Source organism: Carassius auratus, chromosome 5 (genome assembly GCF_003368295.1).
Source record: "Carassius auratus strain Wakin chromosome 5, ASM336829v1, whole genome shotgun sequence".
NCBI lineage: Eukaryota > Metazoa > Chordata > Actinopteri > Cypriniformes > Cyprinidae > Carassius > Carassius auratus.
Window position 1 is genome coordinate 2,893,313 of NC_039247.1, and position 21,883 is coordinate 2,915,195.

At 33.6% G+C, this 21,883-nt stretch overlaps 1 protein-coding gene across 2 annotated transcripts in view; it reads left to right on the forward strand.

Moving 5' to 3' along the window:
* The first annotated feature begins 4,781 nt into the window (after window positions 1–4,781).
* Window positions 4,782–21,883, forward strand: part of LOC113070821 (colorectal mutant cancer protein) — a 90,929-nt gene continuing 73,827 nt past the window's right edge. Inside the window, exons 1-3 of one of the 2 annotated variants that reach the window (XM_026244255.1) lie at window positions 4,782–4,832; window positions 13,738–13,982; window positions 15,450–15,646. In XM_026244255.1, coding sequence (XP_026100040.1) covers window positions 4,828–4,832; window positions 13,738–13,982; window positions 15,450–15,646 — 447 coding nt within the window. In that variant the 5' untranslated portion in view covers window positions 4,782–4,827. Of the gene's footprint in view, window positions 4,833–11,655; window positions 11,830–13,737; window positions 13,983–15,449; window positions 15,647–21,883 lie in introns of those variants that run through there. The other variant, XM_026244251.1, reaches the window with a different exon arrangement.

A 21,883-nucleotide genomic window follows, 5' to 3' on the forward strand; every position in this document is an offset into this window, starting at 1 on the left:
TCAAAACAATGTCATCAAGACTTGTAGAAGACAATGCAAACTTTGAAGCTATCAACAGTGTCAGCCTTTCTACCGTTTCCCGTGACTCTCCACCATCGGGATGCTGAGGCAGAATGAGTCTCTCACTGACTTTGATTTTGCAGTTGCACAAAGTTGCACAGTTTTGTGCAATACACTTTGCATTTAGAGTTGTCTTTGTTCTTTGAGCTTACTTTATTTTTATGAAATTCTATACTGTATTACTTGCAGTACTTACAGTATGCAATATATTTGCTGTACTGAGTTGTGAATTATTTACTTTTATTTATGGCAAAATTATTTTATATATGCAATTAAAAAATATAAAAAAATTATCTGTAACTACATGCCCTGGACGCTGTGTTGTCAGTTTTTTGGTGTAGCGTCTAATGAATGCTGATGAGCATATGATGTGCATATATTGACTGGCTGTGTTTATGTTTTGAAAGCATTGTTTGATTTTGAGCACAGATCAAATGGTTTTGAGGCAAGTGTTTGAATTTGCTAGAAGAGTCAGGGGTTTGTGTATGTAGTTTTAAAAATGGGTTTTGTGTTGAAAGTTTTGAGAATATGGGTGAAGGTTTCAAGAAATGTGTTTTAGCAATTGTGAAATACTGTATACTCTAATGTGACTATCGATCAGTGGTTAGGCTACTTTTCATGATAGGGTTCCCTGTAAGCCTAAAGATTAGTTACTTAGTGCTTAATTAGTATTTAATCACAAGCTTGTTCATTATTCCTGAATAATTCTCAATCCAGGCTGAACTCAAAAGTTGAAAGCCCTGTTTGAAGTAAGGTGACGTTTTAGGTTTCCTGAACAACATTTACAAAATTCACAGTTTAAGTTAATAAATAGGATCTTTTGCTCCAGCTGCTGGTTAGTCAGATAATAGAAATAAGAGAAATAAATTCCAAATTTAAGTTTCAGTAGGATATAGCTAATGTGGGGTAATGTGAAGTAAGCAGCAATCGTAGAATTTATTCCTGCATTTTTTATGCAATTTCTCATGATCTATGGACTCCCTGAATAAAACTCTAGCTCTACCTATGTAATAATAACAACTTTGATACATTTTATGTGATGCGGACACCAAATTAGTACTGTTGGTGTATACAAACGGGTGGACTTTGGCGCCCTCTGGTGGTCATCAGATGTAACGTCATCGTTTTGTGGTTTGTCTCTCGCGGGCTCTGGTCTGGTTGTTGACTACAGACACATGTGTGTTCCTCACAACATGGAGTTTGAGGACTGCAGCTGCTTCACACAGAAACTAGTGTTGTCCACACTGAGCGGAAAACGAGTGAAACTACGAAACATCAGATCTAAAGATGACAACTCCGCCCTGCGAGGTGCGTTTATTTATTTATTTTAGTAATGCAGAACACAAAAGCATACAAAAGTATAAACATACATCACATAATATCAACCATAAAAAATGAATGAATAAAAAACAATAAAGAATAAAATAGAACTAAAGAAAAAAAGAAAAAGAAAAGAGGGCCAAAATGTAAACAAGATTACACAAGGAGATCAAAGGCAGAGCAAATTCTAACAGTCCTTACAGCTTTCTTATTAGTAGATACTGAGATTAAATTCAAATAGTGCGAGGTGCGTTTATATCACAGCAACACACATGACACGTGACGCAGTACGTAATCAATCAATAACAGAGCTCATCATCATCAAAACAAATATACAATACATGAATTATAAGACACATTATCATCACAGGATCATAGATCTACAGCACATATATCATATCCTCTCAGTTTAAAAAATGTTTTTTTTTTTTTTTTTTTTTTGCAGGTCCAACACATTTATTAATTAATTTTCTTGTTTGTATTTAGTTGACATTTTGAACTCTGTTTATTCTAAACTTATTTGCCTCTTTGTTTTCTAAGTAAAATACTACTGCATTTATTTATTTATTTATGTGTTCGTCATTTTGTACTCTACGCTTATTTATTTTCTAAATAAAATACTGCTGCATTTCCAAGTTTTTGTTTGTTTATATATATATTATTTTTTCTTTCTTTTTTTCAGTCATTTTGAACCTGTTTATTCTAGAATTAGGGTTAGTTCCAAAGATAAACGGAATTTATTTGCTTTTTTTGTTTTAAATAAAATACTACAGCATGTCCAGTTTTTGTTTATTTTCAGAACCGGGAAAAATCAAGAGGATCCGAGGAATAGCGTATCTTTCCATTGATGATAAAACCGGTTACCAGGAATTCTGTCAAAGAAGCTGACACAGTTCCACAATATTAGTTGAAATTTCACAAATGTGTACATTCACAAAATATTTTATCTTACCACTAAGAGTTTCCTCTACATACCTATTTACAAAACTGCTGAGAGTAACTTTGACAAAAAAATTTTTTTGTCAGATTTAAATAAAGTTTTACAAATAAAAAATGTCGCCATATTCAAATAAAGAGTTTAAAATGTAGGCTAACTTTTCACAGATTTTGGAGCTGTTTTTTATGGAAGCCTGTTAGGGCTGAAACAGTTTCACAAAAAAATAAATATATATATATATATATATATATATATATATATATATATATATATATATATATACGTATATATTGTCAACAAATATTTTTGTTGTACAGTAGTCTTTTAATCTCATGTGACCTAAGGTAAGGGCCTGCAATAACACGGTTTGACCAGTGTGGCGCTGTAGCTGTTTCAGATGAAATCCAACAGAAGACACACACATTTATGTTTGTTTTATGAAACTACAAACAACAATGTTGTCGTGTAAAGTCCTCTATACACTTGCATCAAAGTTATTTTCCATTCTTTGCTTAGAGAAGTCCACATGATTTATAAAAGGAGATGTTAGGCAGATTAATGAATCCGTTAGTTTCATCCATGGGCAGAAACAGGTTTCAGCAGGCTTTGTCAAATACTTTAAGAGCAAAAATTTAGGAGTCCTAAAATTATGTCCCTGACATACCTATTGTTTTTCATAAATTAAGTTAGGACCTACTATTTGCCTTAAGATGTTTTGCCCTAATCTGATATTTGTTTTGTTTTGTTTTTCAGGGTGTTACCGATTATTACAGATCAAGTAGACCGATTACCAATGTTTTAATATATATGTCTGGTGTATAAATGAAAATGAATGTCAAAATTAAGAATATCAAGGGCTCTGACAAAAACTTTCTTTAAATGCTTTTAAATTCTAATATCAACAAACCAGTTTTGAAAATGACTGATACGATAACCATAAAAAAAGCTTAATATCGGTGCCGATAATCGGTCAACCCTTATTTTGTATAACTTTATTAGAGAGGACATTGCATAGACTTCCTTTGATTTTCTGTCAGGTTAATGATATTTTTTATCCCCATTATTTATGTGCATTATTCTGCCAGACTGTCAAAGTAATGCATATAAACAATGAACTTTCTGCAGGGTTTTTTCATCTGTCAAACACTGGAGTAAACGTTTAACAGAGTATTCATGTTGTATGATTAGGACTGTCTTAGATTTGTTTTGTTGATGGCTCCAGACTAATTCTATGATGCTTTTCTGGTGTTTTATCATTACGTGTATGTTATTTATTTACGATTAAAATTTCAGTATTCACAGACCAAACAAATACTTTTGTTTTTAGTTACAATACATTAGTTTTATCGCAATTGAAATATATTTATTTTATTAAATATCTATAATTAATATAATAATAATATCAATTCATATTATTATTATGATTGTAGACAGGTTGTTGATTACGTCAGTTATGTTGTGATGTGTTTTTCACTTCAAGTCATCAAATTCCACAGATTATGCTACTTCAGTCTTTCTTTTAGAGGCTGTGCCATAAAGATTTAATAAACAATAAAACTACCCAATGATGTTTAGAATTATTAGTCCCAACTATTTTTATAACAATTAAAAAAATCTAAATATGGATCTGTTAACTTTAGTCACTGCTCTAATATGGACAAACAATGAACAAGCGTATTTTTTATGGATTAACATTTATGAAGGTTAATAAACGCTATAAAAAATATATTAATATATATTAATAATGTGCTCCTTGTTCTAGGATACTACTAATCCATTTACTGATGTAAATTATTTATTTATTTTTATTCACACTCATATTTACTAGATATTGTAGTTTATTTTAATTAAAAGTTTTTTATTTCTTGTTTTTTATTTATTTTCTTAAGTGACGTCAATAGACTCTTTGTTTGAATGGCAGACTGAAAAATTACATCATTAATTCTACCAATGGGGTGATTTGGGGGCGGGGCTTCTTATGTTGTATAACCAATGACAGATGTTAATGTCTCAAACATTTAAAAAAGTTCTACGGTCTGATCATTGTTACTCTGAAAGGGTTTGTGTCTGCTCACAGTTTTTGGAGGATGAAGTGTGTGTTTGTGATGGAGAACGGTGGGCCGTGGCGATTAGATCCTCTCTGATAAAGGGGATACCAGCCGTTTAACTGTAATCCACTACGAGTTTGTAACTGACTGTACTGACTCCAGATAAACACTTAGCATACGCTCCCTTCATAGTGCACACACGGGGAAGACACACGTCACGAGGCTCTCTCGCTTTGAGGCATGTGAGTTGAGTTAAAATGGGTTGAATCTGTGTTTTTCTTACTGAATGTTTGGCAGCAGTGGCGTCTTTTTAGGGCTGTTAATATTTGAAGATGCTGTGTGTGTGTGTGTGTGTGAGTGTGTGTGCTGAGGTTAATCAGTAGCTGGTGGTCAGTCTCTGTAGTAAACAGCTCCTGAATGCAGACTAGTTCTGATTGTGCTGCGCTTGACTAAACTGGAAACATGACGTGAGTTTATTCTCACTTTTTTTTGCTTGTTTGTTTTTAAATGTAAACATTTTTAATTACTGTCTGCATGTTCAGCATGATTTGTTTTTAATGCACTTCTGTAATTTTTTTAAACATTCAATATTGTGTTATTATTAAGGAAAATTTTACATTTTGAAAATTAGAATATACTATATGCATTAAGAAACTCTAAGGTCTCTTATTTCATATTGATATTTTATTATTATTTTATTATGTATATATATATATATATATATATATATATATATATATATATATATATATATATATATATATATATATATATATATATATATATATATATATATAAACAAGAGAAAATGATAAATATCAATATGAAATAAGAAAAGACAGTTTTTGCACATGAAATACATAAATGAGTGGCAAGTTATTAATACTTGTTGGTTTTATATATATATATATATATATATATATATATATATATATATATATATATATATAGTTGATATTGTTGGGGGCAGGGCTATGCCTGTTGCAATAATCAATATTTATCGCACAATATCTGCACATGACTTCAATCATTTTTAGTGATAGATCGCCAATTATATTTACTTAAAAATTAATGTCACCATGTTTTGTACGCTTCACTTGTGCCTGTGTCTTCTGCAGCTTTTCGTACATGACATGTAGTCATTAGGTGCTGTTCAAATAAAAAAAATATGATCTTATGATCAGATATGATCTTGTTTAGGGTATCTAATATTTCAAAGCTTAATTTCCATGAGCTAAATATTCTTAAAAATTAAAAGTTTGTTGTCATTTGGAAGTGTGTAAAACCTTATGCTGTTACATTATAATTCTATATTCAGTGGCATAAAATACTCTATAAAATATCAGTAATATCACTTTCATTTCTGGAGCAATTTATCACACAACACAAAGCTGTTATCGTGACAGGAAGAGGCGGAGCTACATGTTCAACCAATGGCGCACAGGTGCAGTGTTGGAAACCTGTTTGAAAACAGTCATTATTTTCTCAATTTTTGGATGGTGCAGAAAGAACACGCTTCAGCTTTAAAAGGTTGTTTTGAACATGTTGTCATATGAAATCTGTTCTTGATATCTAAACATGTTAATAACACAATAGCACTATTTTCCACATTTTATCTTCACGTGGTATGATTCAGTGTTTCTCTCTTCTGTCATTAGTGTCCAGCGGTCCATCATTGATCAGACGGCTCTCAGATGATGTTTTGTCTCTGGTTATCTCCAGAGTGACCCGAGCACTTGTTTGTGTTGAGCATGTTTTGGCAGAGCTGTACGGTCACTGACACGCTCCTGTCCTTGTTTGTGTCGCTCCACTGCAAAATCTGAATCCTTTATTTGATTTGGAAAACAAAGTCTATTATTCATTTATGAAAATGAAACCCATTTGACCCCAAAAGTCTCATTGCATTGTAATTTAATATTATTTATATATTTAGTTTTTTTATATCGTGACAATATTTAATAGTATTTTGTCTTTAATTTATAATGAACTAAAACATTTAGACCAGAAAGTATGATTTTTATTATTAAAACACTTTCTCAATATATATATATTTTTTTCAATATTTTGATAGTTCTTATTAATATTTTGAATGGTTATTTCTATAGTTTTTGTTTTCATATGAATTTTAAAGTTTGTGTTTTGTTATGTTTATTTTTATTTTTTTTTATTTTATTTGTATTTTTATTTTTGTTATGTTTATATATATATATATATATATATATATGTGTGTGTGTGTGTGTGTGTGTGTGTGTGTGTGTGTGTGTGTGTGTGTGTATGTTTATATATTATGAAATGTGGCTTTTGTTTAGTTTGAGTTGTTTTAGTTATTGTAGTACGTCATTTTAAACCATTAAAATTATATGTTTCTGAAATATATATTGCATTTTTTTTTTGTTACTTATTTTATTTTAAGTGACTTCTTTTTATTTTTTTATTTTTAAGGTTCCGATTTCATTTTATTTAACTTTAATAACCCTTGATAAAAACGTATAATTTATTTATTTTTTTACATTTTGAGAATTTTGAGGTTTGATTTTGAGTTTATAATACAATGACCTTAAATTAGGCTTAATTATAACTTTTTAAACAAAATATAATTATTATTATTTCTTTTATATATATATATATATATATATATATATATATATATATATATATATATATATATATATATTTATAATTGTTAGCCTGAATGCACTGTAAGTCGCTTTGGATAAAAGCGTCTGCTAAATGCATAAATTTTATATATGTTTTTACTTGCTTCTTGTTCTGCTGCTGATGAATTGTTAAATAAATAAGATTTTTTTTCTTTATGTTCTTGCGGTGGCCTGATTCTGAGCACAGACGGTAGTTTCTTGAAAACATGCGGCCGGTTGTTATGCAGCTCTGACAAAGACGTTCAGTGTGCGGCCTCATAATTACATTTGACGGTTTGTCATGGAGAATATGACAGGAATATCACGTGGAGAGGGTTTCAGAGTCTCACCTTCAGACAGAAATGTTTGGGACTTTTCCAGCAGGCATTGTGGGAAAGTTTCAGATCGTTAGAGCATCAAATCAAGCCGTTCATCAGGACGTCAGTGTCTCTCCTGCAGTGTTAGTTTTCGGTGAGGATGGACTTGTTTAAAATGTTTGTAGTTTTTCATTCTAAGTGCAAGTGTAGTTTTCCTAAACGTGTCACTGTCTCTTTAAATGAGGATGTAGAGTTGTGTATTTTAAGGTAATTGTGTGTCCAGGTTCATGTTCTGAGTCTGTTCATGAATGTCGATGGATCAGATCTTCCTGTTTCTTGCTATACAGAATCATATTAATGCCATAATGTATACGAATATACTAAATCTAATCATTCAGTACCACGGAGGACTGTGTCTAAAAGTGTCATGGTCATTATTTTATCATCATATTAATTAACTAAAACGCCTGATTTATTATGTCACAATTGTTTCTGCTAGACTTGTTTTTTGCTTATTTCTTTGATTTTACACATGCAATGCATAAAAGTAGCAATTTATTAGGACTTGTTAGTATTCTAACCTTTTTTACCGTTTTTTAGTTTAGTAATCAAGTGCAATGAAAACGAGAAATGTTTCCTTGGTAATTAACTGAAATTAAATCAGTTTTTGTTAAATATTTTATTTGTTTTTATTTAGTAGTTTGCTGTTTAAGTATATCAAGTTAAACCAGAAAAAAAAAAACTATTTCCTTGGCAGCTATAGCTAAAATAAAATATATTTCAGTTATTGTTCATTTAGTTTTAAGGCTTTTTTTTGTCTGTTGATCTATAAGAGTCAGCAATATTGCAATAAAAATGGAGACATCCAGAACTGTGTTTTGTCAGTGATGATATTGCATCTATCCTCTCCGCCGTCATGAATTGTCCATTTTCAGTTATCATGGCACCGGTGCTGTGTGTGTGTCGAGTACAGTACTATGATAACTGAAGATTGACGGTGTTTCACCTCCAGCGCTTCACTTCTGTGGACTCCAGCTTCATGTGTCAAATCTTCTGAATTTGGCCTTTCGATCAGTGTGTCGGGTTTGTGTCTTTATAGTTTTAGTTAACCTACTGAGATAAAATACATATTTTATTTACAATAACAATGTTTTATGATGTTGGTTTTAAATTTAGTCAACTATTAACTCCTTATCTGGTATTTTAATTAGAATTTTATGTTAATCCTGTTTGTTTGTGGGGGGGGGGGGGTTACTTTAACTTTTAAGTTTTTAGAATTGTATTTTATATCAACAGTTTTTTTTAAGGAATTGTACTTTATATTAACCCTGTTTTTTTTTTCTTTTTTTTTTTTAGGAATTTTACTTTATATTAACCCTGGTTTTTTTTGTTTGTTTTTGTTTTTGTTTGTTTTTATAGAATTTCACTTTTTATTAACCCTGTTTCATTTTTTTGAATTTTAATTTATATCAACCGGTTTTTGGGGGGGTGGTTGGAATTTTACTTTTACGTCCTGGTGACGTGTGTGGGAGCCAGATACAGCAACATCAGCAAAACCATCAAATAAAGACTCGAGAGTCTCAACAGGACTGAAGATTGTGTTAAACTCAGTGTTTTATAGCGTTTTACATTGTTCTTTCATGAAGAAATTGCTTTTTTGTACCACGTTGAGAGGCATTTTTGTGCTTCACAGTGCATTTTCAGATTGAGGTGGGAGTAATAAATGCATGTGCCGTTTCTTTGCTGATCTCTGTGTTTCTCAGCCTTTTGATAATCCAGAGTCATTCTGCATTTCTGCAGCTTTAACTCACGCTTCAGTCCGTCCCATAGAGGAGCAACGAGGCCCACACGTCTTATCTTTCTCCATTCAACAATCACATTTCAGGACGCGTAATAATAAACGCAGTGCACCAAACACCAATGACAGATACGTTTCTGCAGGATGCAATTGCTCGCAAAATATGCAACTATAAAGACTTCATTAAATCAGAGCAAGCATTGTATGGGTTTGATTCAGTATTGAGGTCAACTGCACCAGGGTTGTGACTAAAACGTAAAAAGAAAAAAAAGTTAATTCGCAAATCAAGTTTTATAGAGAATGAAAAATTAAATTAGCATGAAAAAAAAGCTTTTTATTTCAGCTAGGTGCCAAAGCAATATTTTTCATTTTAACTTGATGTACTAAAATAACTTAAATAACTTAAATGTAAATAAAAATTAATAAAAACTTTATAGACATATTTAAAAAAAAAAAAAAATAATAAACTAAACTTAGACTGGACAGCTAGTAATTCACTTTATTTTTTTATTTTACGTCATGAATACTTGTCCATGTTGGCATAGGCATAATTACGCTGCAATTTTATTTAGTTTTTTTTATTATAAATAGCACATCAGATCTGAGAAATCTGGAGGAAAATTTTAAACCATTAAATGAAAGCACAAAAAGTAGCTTTAGAAATAGTTTTTTCCTTAAATTATTAAGTGAACTATCCCTTTAGTATTTTTTTATTAATATTGGTTTTTATTTTATTTTCGGATTTTTTAAATTATGGAAATACGCTAAAGAAGCTGAAACTGCCAGTAGGTGGCGGTAAAGGTCTTTATGAGTCATTGATCCATTAATTCATTCGATTCGTTCGAACGGTTGATTCATTAAGGAATGAAGTAACAGCTCGATCTTTATGAATGGGCCATCGGTTCATTGATTCAACCGATTCCTTCAAAACGAGGATTCATTCAGAAAAGTTTTGTTCAGAGACTCACAACAACTTTTCTACTGGGAAAATACACTAAACTAAAACTGAAATAAGCTATTCAATAATTTAAAATATTTAAAAAAAGGATCTCAGTTTATAAATCACCAAGAAAAAGTGAAATCTGAGCCACCGTTTCCTCGGCTGTTCTTCTGTTTACTCAGCTAATGTCAGAAATGTTCTTGTTTGTTCTGATCTCAGCTCAGGAATTTTTTAAAAGGTCTTGCTGCTTTTTAAAAGCTTCCTATTATTGTCTCTGGCTGTGGGTTCCTCTTCTGACACGCATCCGCTCTCCATCAGACCTTTACAAGGTTTTGGCCTTTTCTTCGCTGCAGAGAAGAGTTACGCAAACGACTAAATATTGACACATGATCAGCAGTGATTTCTCTGAATGGAATTAAAGCCTGTAGTCATGCTGGAAGCACATGTGAGGTCAAAGGGCAACAGTCTGATGACTTTCAGGTCTGAGGAAACTCTCCGTCTGGAAGAAAAGAAAAGAAAAGTTTCCAGGATTAACAGAAATTTTATATTTCAATATGTTTAAATGGATTTCTACCTTTTATGGGCATTTTCTATTTTTTTTCTATCCTTAATGCATCATCTTTTGTGTCAAATTCTTACATTTAATCAATTAAGTTATATTGTATGACACACTATAGGACTGCAATCGATCAAATTAAGGTGGCACGGGAACTGGATATGAAGTGGCATATAGATGCATTCACACACAATGCAGGAAATTAATGCATTTAACCTGCAGTAACAAATGCATGAGAAAGTATTGATGCTTTTTAAAAAACAAAACCTTTTACAGTGATATTTGAAATGATTTTGGTGCTAAAAAGTGAAAAGACATTTAAAAGTTATATATTGAATTTTGGGGATTTTTTATTTATTTTTATATTTGATAATGTATATCGTTTACACAACAATTAGATAATAATATAATATATAATATAATAATAATAATAATAATAATAATAATAATAATAATAATAATAAATATGCCTTTTATGCCTTTTAAATAAAAATAGTTAGAATAAAACAAAACAAACAAACAAAAAAAATGTATAGTATTCCAAATAAATAAATGTCTTTTTTTTTAAATAAATAGTACTCAAAATTAAATGTTTAAAATGAAAATAAACATCCCCCCCCCAAAAAAAATGAATGCCTTTAAAATAGAAACATGTATTGAAAATAAATCAATTATATTCAAAATTAATTAAATGTGCATTAATTAAGTCTATTCAAAACAAGCTAAAATAAATATAATGAATGTGTTTAAAATCAAATATTATTCAGAATAAAATAAAAAGTATATTATTCAAAATAAACTAAATATACACTTATCTAAAAAGTAAATATTATTCAAAATAAATTAAAACAGATATAAATGTTTCTATGATAATAAAAATTTATTTAAAATATAATTCAGAATAAAATAAATGAATAAATATACATGTATCTTTACAACAAAACAGACTTTTACCTTTGTTAAGTTTTTTTTTTTTTTTTTGAATGAATAATATCTGTTATGTTTTACAATATGCAAAGCAGTTGAAAAGAATGTGCTGTTGTAGAAGCAGCGCGTTTCCCGTGGAGCGTGTCTGTGCGCGCGCCTGTGATCGTGATGGCGGCGGCGGAGGAGAGCGGGAGCACCGGGAGCAGCGGCTCGTGCAGCACCGCGGAGGAGGAGCGCATGCGGCGGCTCTTCCAGACGTGTGACGGGGACGGAGACGGATACATCAACCGGTCAGAAACTACACCAAACTCACTCTGACGCGTTTACGAGCGGAAGAAGAGTCACGGAGTCGAGCAGCGGGACAGGCGCGGTGTCCTCACGGGCGAGTTTAGTTTGTAAGAACGATCACAGAGCAAAGATAGTGCGATTAAATCTGTGCAAAGAGCGCAAACAAACAAAATAAGACGCGCGAAGTTAGTTCGGACGCTCCCGAGGCTGGAGCTGGAGCGTCGGAAGTGACGGGAAATGTTTCATCTTCATCCGCTCGCTACACTTTAGCGTTTGTTGATGTTTCTGACCGTGTTTCAGGGCTGAGAGTTTCTCCGGGACACACTTGGCATGCATTAATGTGTTAAAGTGATCCGAGGTGGCATCAGAACTGATTTGCAAAAGCACTTTGTCTTATTCTTTGTTGAAGAAGACAACAGCGTGCTTCGATGTGATTTAATATAAAAGAGGTTTCAAAATCATGCATCTGCTCCAAAAGTATTTGGACACTTAAAATGACTCGTAAAAATGTCATTGCATTAGATGCAAAATGTAAAACTGCGAGATGCACAAACATACTTTAAAGCAAAAACATGTGAAACGTGTTCCGCTGTATTGAAAAAGACATGCATCTTTTGTGGTAGCATGCCATGCATTCAGGTCATAAAAGTAATTCAGAAGCTTTGTGTTACCGCTTATATTTTACATTTATATGATTTTAAAATATTATTTAAAGGTGCTGTAGGGAACTTTTTTTTTTTTTTTTACATATTTGTTGAACCTGTCATTATGTCCTGACAGTAGAATATGAGACAGATAATCTGTGAACAAATCAAGCTCCTCTGGCTCCTCCCAGTGGTCCTATTGCCATTTGCAGTTACAGACCACTCCAGTTAAGAAACAACCAATCAGAGCTGCGGTCCGTAACTTTGTTTGAGTTCAAAATGTATGTAAAATGTATATAATAAGCGAGTACACCATGAATCCATTTTCCAAACCGTGTTTTTAGCTTGTCCTGAATCACTAGGGTACACCTATAATAAGTGTTTATATTCAGACTATTTTAGATTGCTTCGGGGGTACCGCGGCGGAGTAACCCAGTACCTTTGTGATTCTTCATAGACATAAACAGAGAGAAGTAGTTCCGGCTACGATGTTCTTCCACAAGACGCAAGCAGTTCTGTTTATTAACCGCTAGCGCGTCAAAAGTTACCGACTGCAGCTTTAACTTTTATAGCAATTCTTTGCGCATGAGGTTTAACAAGCACAAAGTAAACTGTGAATTATGAGAAATGTGAAGCAAAATCATCTGTAAGCTGCTTCATACGTAATGCCTTAAAGAAGTCGTTCACACAAATAATGAAACGTTTCACCAGTGGATGTGAATGGGTGCCGTCAGAATGAGAGTCTCACAATAATCCACAACACTCCAGTCCATCAGTGAACATCTGGAGAAGACAAAACCTGAAACACATCCAGCATTAAGATGATTTTAACTCAAACACATAGAGTCTATAATCCATAATAACACTTCCTCCAGTGAAAAAGTGTTCTGGTCTGAATCAGGAGAGAAATCTGCACAGATCAAGCAGCATTATTATGGATTATAGACTATGATTTTAAGTTAAAATCATCTTAATGCTGGATGTGTTTCAGGTTTTGTCTTCTCCAGATGTTCACTGATGGACTGGAGTGCTGTGGATTATTGTGAGACTCTCATTCCGACGGCACCCATTCACATCCATTGGTGAGCAAGTGAGTGTGTCATCAAGATTTGATATTTCACGCCTGAAGGTGATTGTGAAACATTAGTGGAAGATGTTCATAATGACTTTGATGAAGTCAGTTCAGCTGTGAGAAAATATCCTTTTTTCATGCTTTTGTGACGATTTGGGATCTCCCGGCCTCTCAAGCTTCTCTGTGTCGGTCAGGAATGATCTGCTGATGGTCTGCCGGCAGCTGAACATGGAGGATTCGGTGGCAGAGATCATGGGGCAGCTGGGCGCAGACGAGCAAGGAAACATCTCCTTCCAAGACTTCACTCGCTGCCGCATGCAGCTGCTGAACGAGATCCGCAAGGAGGAAGGCCAGCTTTCCCTGGTGTCCAGCGACTCGGAGAAGAGGACACTTCATGAACACGTGTCGTCGTGGCCCGACAGCAGCGAGAACAGTCTGGGTATGTGTTCCCTACCACGATCTCAGCTGGATCGAAAATGAGCAGTTACCTTCAATGTTGTGTCCTTTAAATAAATACTTTTGTTGTAATTTACTATACACATTTTTTTGTCACATTGTAGACAATAATGTAAGTGCAACTGTATCATTATTGACGGACGAAAATATGGAGTGCAACAGTATGATTTAAAAAAATAAGAAAAAGGTCATTCATTTTAATCAGCATTACTGAATGCTGCTCTCACATTTTTTTTATTGGTGATTTTACTTATTAATTAACAAATATATAGAATGCAAGTGTGATTTTTGTGTTAAAAACCATTTTTGTTATTAGAAATAATGGACAAAAATACAGAATGCAACTGTATAATTTGTTTGTATTAAAAACACATTTTATTTGCATTAATAAGCAAAACATTTAGAGTTCAACAGTATACTGTTGTATTAAAAATCACACATTTTTATTAGTAATAATAAGCAAAATTTTAGTGTGCAACAGTATAATTTTTGTAATGAAAATCACATTTTTATTAGCAATAATGGACACAAATACAGAATGCCATTGTATATTTTTTTGTATTAAAAAACAATTTTATTAGCATTAATAAAACATTTAGAGTGCAGTGCAACAGTATAAATTTGTATTAAAAATCAACAATTTGTATTAGCAATAATTGACAAAATAGTGCAACAGTTTATATTTTTTTGCATAAAAAATTGTGCATTTTTATTAGCAGTAATGAAATCTAGTGAGCAACAGTTTTATTTTTTGTATTCAAAATCACATTTTTATTAGCATTAATACACAAAAAATATAGCGCAACAGTTTTATTAAAAACATTTTTATTAGCATTAATAAAACATTTAAAGTGCAACAGTATAAGTTTGTATTAAAAATCAACAATATTTATTAATATTAATATGCAAAAATGTACAGTGCAATAGTATAATCTTCGTAATAAAAATCACATTTTTATTAGCAATAAATTGACAAAAATATAGAGTGCAACTGTATTATTTGTATTAAAATCGCTTTTTTATTAGCAATAATTAACAAAATGGAGTGTAACAGTTTATTTTTTGCATTAAAAAGCATGCATTTTTATTAGCAGTAATGGGCAAAAAACATAGTCTATTTTTTGTATAAAAACACATTTTTAATTAGCATTAATGGACATAAAAAATTATTTCTTATGGGTATAGAAATGATTTTTAAAGACAGACCTGCTGTGATCAACTGAAGGTTTATGCTTTTTGTCGAAGCCATAAAAGAATAGTTTAATGGCAGAATTTCCTGGCTAGACAAATGACATTACCCATGATTCTCACCACACTCTCAAAACATGTATTTGCACATTTTGCAATAAGCTATATGCAAAAGTTTAATGTTTCGATTGCGAGTTGTATATTCCTGTATTGTTCTGTAGTCCTCAGTCTTGTATTGCAGTGTGTGTGTTTGTTCCCGCAGGCGCTCGTGAGAGCTGGGAGTTTGATTCTGGAGCTCGAGACTTACAGAGTCCAGACCTGCATCCTCCGCAGCAGAGCTCTCTGTTCCTCCAGAAGCTCCTGGATCAGCCCAGTGTTCTGGAGCCCTCGGCTGGACTTCACAAGCTCCTGTCCCAGCATCCGTCCGGCCGCAGCGGGGCTCTGGGTCTGGCCAACACTGTGAGTCTGACCACGCTTTGACCGCTGGCTTTGAGTGACTGGCAAGAATGAGTTGATTTCATCTGGTTTTCATAGTAAAGTCGTGTCTGTTTGTTTCTAGTTACTTGTGTTGTAACCTGACGCAACTAATGATACGGTGACATAACTTTCATAACATTTAACCCATGTGTTATCTGCTCTACATAATCTAATAGCTGATTCTCAGTAGATTTTCTGCATTTTAAGTTACTAAAATATATATAAATCTGTGATTACTAATAATGTAATAACTATTTATGTAAATATACATAAAAGCATTAAAATATTAATAAAAATATCTATTTTAAGTGATATATCTATTTTAAGTTAATTGAATGTGTATATATATATTTTTTAAATCAGCACAAATGCAAGAAAGTACAATAAATACTGTAAAGATGTAGAGATAATTTACAAAACAAATAAGATATTTTTTCCTTTTTGGCAATGTGGTATATTATGGTTGTATTTGTACTGGAGTTAAATAAAAATAATTGATAAAACGGATGAGAATAATCAATATTTTTGAGAATTAAAAACAAACTCTGTGCATTTTAATGGTCTTTAAAAGAGCTTTTTAAAAGAGACTTTTTAAATTTTCTTATTTGATTTCGGGGGCAAAATCAGATACATTTCCCCCAAATAAGAAACATGCTTTGGCAAATTATAATCAGTTGAAATTATAATATAGAATTAGATTTTGAGCAAAGACTAATATTAACTGTATTAGTATTAAAATATGCAATTATGACTTCACAATTTGTGAGATTTATCATAATTCATTATAAATCCTAATTTCGTATAATTTAAATTTAGTTGCCCTATGTCATAGTAATTTTTTTAATCTAATTTATAAATTAGTATTAATTAGTTAATGCCATAATTTTGACTTTCAATCTCATAATCATGAAGTAGTTAGTCATCATTTGACCTCTGATCTCATTATTGGGAGTTGGGATGTGGTTCATCTGGCTGCAGTGTGTCAGTGAGTCTGTAGGTGGCGCTGTGATCTGTTCTCAGTGTTTGCTCTTTTCTTCACTGAACTTTCTTCGTCTGCATCAAGATCAACCAACCTTTATTTTGATTCAAGAACTAACTATGTTTTTGTGCATTGATTCTCATTACTGTACGAGTGTTTTCTGCTGAGATATGCGTGTGTGTGTGTGTGTGAGTGTTTATGCATGTGTGTGTGTGTGTGTGTGTGTGTCTGCATGTGTATGCGTGTGCGTGCGTGTGTGTCTGTCTGCGTGCGTGCGCGTGGTGCGTGCGTGTGTGTCTGCGCGCGTGTGTGTGTGTGTGTGTGTGTGTGTTGTTATCAGATCTGGTCACAGCAGTAAAGTTGTGCCGAATCATTAAAGCAGGACATCACCAGTGTGATTTAGATGCTCTCGCAGGTTTCTTTATTCTGCGCTGGTTTCATCAGTGGATGCTGTGCTTCAGAAGCAGTGCTTGTGATTCTGTGCTGCTCAGTGTTGTTCAGTTTCTTCATTATTCAGATGAACTCTCATGTTTAACATTAATACTCTGAGTTTGTGGAGGATGGCAGTGATGTTGCATTTCTGTAGTTTACAGTTTTCTTCATCAGTAGTTTTTATCCAGCAGTTAAAGATGTGCTTTGTGGGAATCTGTGTGTGTGCTGTGTTTTATGTCCGTCTGTTTGTGGTTTAATTTTTTTTTTCAGGAAGTAAGTGAAAAACAGATAAAGATTTTTTTTTTTAAGTTAATCTTAACAGTTTCTTTGTTTACTATATGATTAGATTTTCTTTCATGAGTTAAGTGCATTAATTAACTTGAATTGAAAATAAGGTTTCTTTTTTTTTTTGGTCACAATTCTAAAATAATTGATTCATTTATTAATCTTAGTTAATTAAATGAATGGGCAGATTTTATGTTACATTAGTAACAATTTTTTTTTTCCAAATATTATTTAGTGAAGCTGAGCTTACATTACACACTAACATTATATTATATTTATATTCACTAATATTAACAAAGATTAATCAATATCTTTTTTTAAATTTTCTCAATTTTCTCTGATACTCTGTTAGAAAGCGCCTGCTGTATATTGGAGGGATGTTGAAGGTCTGCCGTCTCTCTGCTGGTATTTAACCTCTCTCTCTCTCTCTCTCTCTCTCTGGTTTTCTCTCTGTCACTTCATCCTCCTCTTAGAGCCCAAATGTCATTACGGACCTGATCTGCTGAGGCTCATTTCCCAGCTCACTAATGCATGTAGGCCATCCATCAAAGCCAGGTTTAGTGGAGCGCCTTGCAAATAATCTTCAGTCTGTCCGGTTTCCAGAAGATCCTGCTGAGTCCAGATTTCTAGAAATCAGTGGTTAGGTTTTATCTGTATCAGAACAGTTCATCCCAAATATTGGAGCGTGTGCAGCGTATTTTAGAGAGGAGAGTTTCCTGAACCTGATAAGTGTCCATCTCACGCGTGAGAAAATCGGCCAATCGCAATGCACTGGACAGCTGGCCAATCAGAGCACACCTAGCTTTTCAGAACGATGAGATTTGTAAAAAGAAGGCGGGGCTTAGAGGAGAAACAGTATTGTACATTATGTGGAAAATAATGTGTTTTGAGCCTTAAATCACACAAACATTGCATTACACCAAATAATCTTCTTTTTAGAAACGACTCCTTTAAAATGACATTATTAAGTAGTTTAGTGGCATTTTGTTGGTTGTTTTAATCTTATTTTGTGGTTTGTGTAAAGTCAAATGCACAAAGATTATAAGACCTTTGCTAAAACTTATGTGAAAGATAAGACCCTGTGAAATTCATGTTATTTATTCCCAAAATAATTACATTTTTACTAGCTTTTTTTTTTCGTTTCTTTTTCTTCTTTTTTTCAATTAAACATTTTCTGAATTCTGTGCAACTTTCTGCACTTTCCCAAAAATGTCAACATTTGCCAAAATCTGTGACATTCCCTGCTACACAGTACATTTAATTCTTTTATTTTTTTTACTGTATTCTGTTATTCTATCATGTTTTACACACATAAATCACAGGTTCCTACTATAACAAAGGATTTTCTTAACTTAAAGGAATAGTTCAAACAAAAATGAAAGTGTGCTGTAAATGTCCTCACCCTCAGGTCATCCAAGATAAGGATGAGTGTGTTTCTTCATCTGATTTGGAGAAATGCAGCATTACATCAGCTCTAAACAAATATGTGGGAGGAGTTTGATGTGAGAGACAACAGGAAATGCACTTTTTCATAAGCGTTATGATGCATTATTGAAGTTATTCAGCAAACCTGTTATTTACCAACTTCCCAATATGCTTATCACAACAAGATCCAGCAATCCCATCAGCGCGCGCTCATCTGTCACCGCTGTTTCATGACTGTTACACACCATTGAGCGTCATCTCATTATCAGCTTCGTTAAGAGCTCAGGATGGAGGCTGTGTGTGTGTGTGTGTGTGTGTGTGTGTGTGTGTGTGCACGCTTGTTGTAAACACTGTCAATCAATCAATCAATCACCTTTATTTATATAGTGCTTTAAACAAAATACATTGCGCCAAAGCACTGAACAACATTCATTTGGAAAACAGTGTCTCAATAATGCAAAATGATAGTTAAAGGCAGTTCATCATTGAATTCAGTTATGTAATCTCTGTTCAGTTGAAATAGTGTCTGTTTTAAATTGCAATCAAGTCAATGATATCGCTGTAGATGAAGTGACCCCAACTAAGCAAGCCAGAGGCGACAGCGGCAAGGAACCGAAACTCCATCGGTGACAGAATGGAGAAAAAAACCTTGGGAGAAACCAGGCTCAGTTGGGGGGCCAGTTCTCCTCTGACCAGACGAATCCAGGCAGCAGCAAAGTCAGATTGTGCAGAAGAATCATCTGTTTCCTGTGGTCTTGTCCTGGTGCTCCTCTGAGACAAGGTCTTTACAGGGGATCTGTATCTGGGTCTCTAGTTGTCCTGGTCTCCGCTGTCTTTCAGGGCAGTAGAGGTCCTTTCTAGGTGCTGATCCACCCTCTGATCTGGACACAGACTGGATCTGGTGGCTACGGTGACCTCGGAACAAGAGAGAAACAGACAAATATTAGCGTAGATGCCATTCTTCTAATGATGTAGAAAGTACGGTGTTATGTGAAGTGTTCCGGTTCCAGTTTACCTAATTAATGCAGCCTAAAAATCCTTTAACGGATTTGGATATTAAAAGCATATTAGTATGTTATGTGTATGCCAGGTTAAAGAGATGGGTCTTTAATCTAGATTTAAACTGCAAGAGTGTGTCTGCCTCCCGAACAATGTTAGGTAGGTTATTCCAGAGTTTAGGAGCCAAATAGGAAAAGGATCTGCCGCCCGCAGTTGATTTTGATATTCTAGGTATTATCAAATTGCCTGAGTTTTGAGAACGTAGCGGACGTAGAGGAGTATAATGTAAAAGGAGCTCATTCAAATACTGAGGTGCTAAACCATTCAGGGCTTTATAAGTAATAAGCAATATTTTAAAATCTATACGATGTTTGATAGGGAGCCAGTGCAGTGTGGACAGGACCGGGCTAATATGGTCATACTTCCTGGTTCTAGTAAGAACTCTTGCTGCTGCATTTTGGACTAGCTGTAGTTTGTTTACCAAGCGTGCAGAACAACCACCCAATAAAGCATTACAATAGTCTAACCTTGAAGTCATAAATGCATGGATTAACATTTCTGCATTTGACATTGAGAGCATAGGCCGTAATTTAGATATATTTTTGAGATGGAAAAATGCAGTTTTACAAATGCTAGAAACGTGGCTTTCTAAGGAAAGATTGCGATCAAGTAGCACACCTAGGTTCCTAACTGATGACGAAGAATTGACAGAGCAACCATCAAGTCTTAGACAGTGTTCTAGGTTATTACAAGTAGAGTTTTTAGGCCCTATGATTAACACCTCTGTTTTTTCTGAATTTAGCAGTAAGAAATTACTCGTCATCCAATTTTTTATATCGACTATGCATTCCATTAGTTTTTCAAATTGGTGTGTTTCACCGGGCTGCGAGGAAATATAGAGCTGCGTATCATCAGCATAACAGTGAAAGCTAACACCATGTTTCCTGATGATATCTCCCAAGGGTAACATATAAAGCGTGAAGAGTAGCGGCCCTAGAACTGAGCCTTGAGGTACTCCATACTGCACTTGTGATCGATATGATACATCTTCATTCACTGCTACGAACTGATGGCGGCCATATAAGTACGATTTAAACCATGCTAATGCACTTCCACTGATGCCAACAAAGTGTTCAAGTCCATGCAAAAGAATGTTGTGGTCAATTGTGTCAAACGCAGCACTAAGATCCAATAAAACTAATAGAGAGATACAACCACGATCAGATGATAAGAGCAGATCATTTGTAACTCTAAGGAGAGCAGTTTCAGTACTATGATACGGTCTAAATCCTGACTGGAAATCCTCACATATACCATTTTTCTCTAAGAAGGAATATAATTGTGAGGATACCACCTTTTCTAGTATCTTGGACAGAAAAGGGAGATTCGAGATTGGTCTATAATTAACTAGTTCTCTGGGGTCAAGTTGTGGCTTTTTTATGAGAGGCTTAATAACAGCCAGTTTGAAGGTTTTGGGGACATATCCTAATGACAATGAGGAATTAATAATAGTCAGAAGAGGACCTATGACTTCTGGAAGCACCTCTTTTAAGAGCTTAGATGGTATAGGGTCTAACATACATGTTGTAAGTTTAGTTGATTTAACAAGTTTATACAATTCTTCCTCTCCTATAGTAGAGAATGAGTGGAACTGTTCCTCAGGGGGTCTATAGTGCACTGTCTGATGCGAAACTGTAGCTGACGGCTGAATGGTTGCAATTTTATCTCTAATAGTATCGATTTTAGAAGTAAAGTAGTTCATAAAGTCATTACTGCTGTGGTGTTGGGAAATGTCAACACTTATTGAGGCTTTATTTTTCGTTAATTTAGCCACTGTATTGAATAAATACCTGGGGTTATGTTTGTTTTCTTCTAAAAGATAAGAAAAGTAATCAGATCTAGCAGTTTTTAATGCTTTTCTGTAGGATATGCTACTTTCCCGCCAAGCAATACGAAATACCTCTAGTTTTGTTTTCCTCCAGCTGCGCTCCATTTTTCGGGCTGCTCTCTTTAGGGTGCGAGTATGCTCATTATACCATGGTGTCAAATTGTTTTCCTTAACCTTCCTTAAGCGTAAAGGAGCAACTGTATTTAAAGTG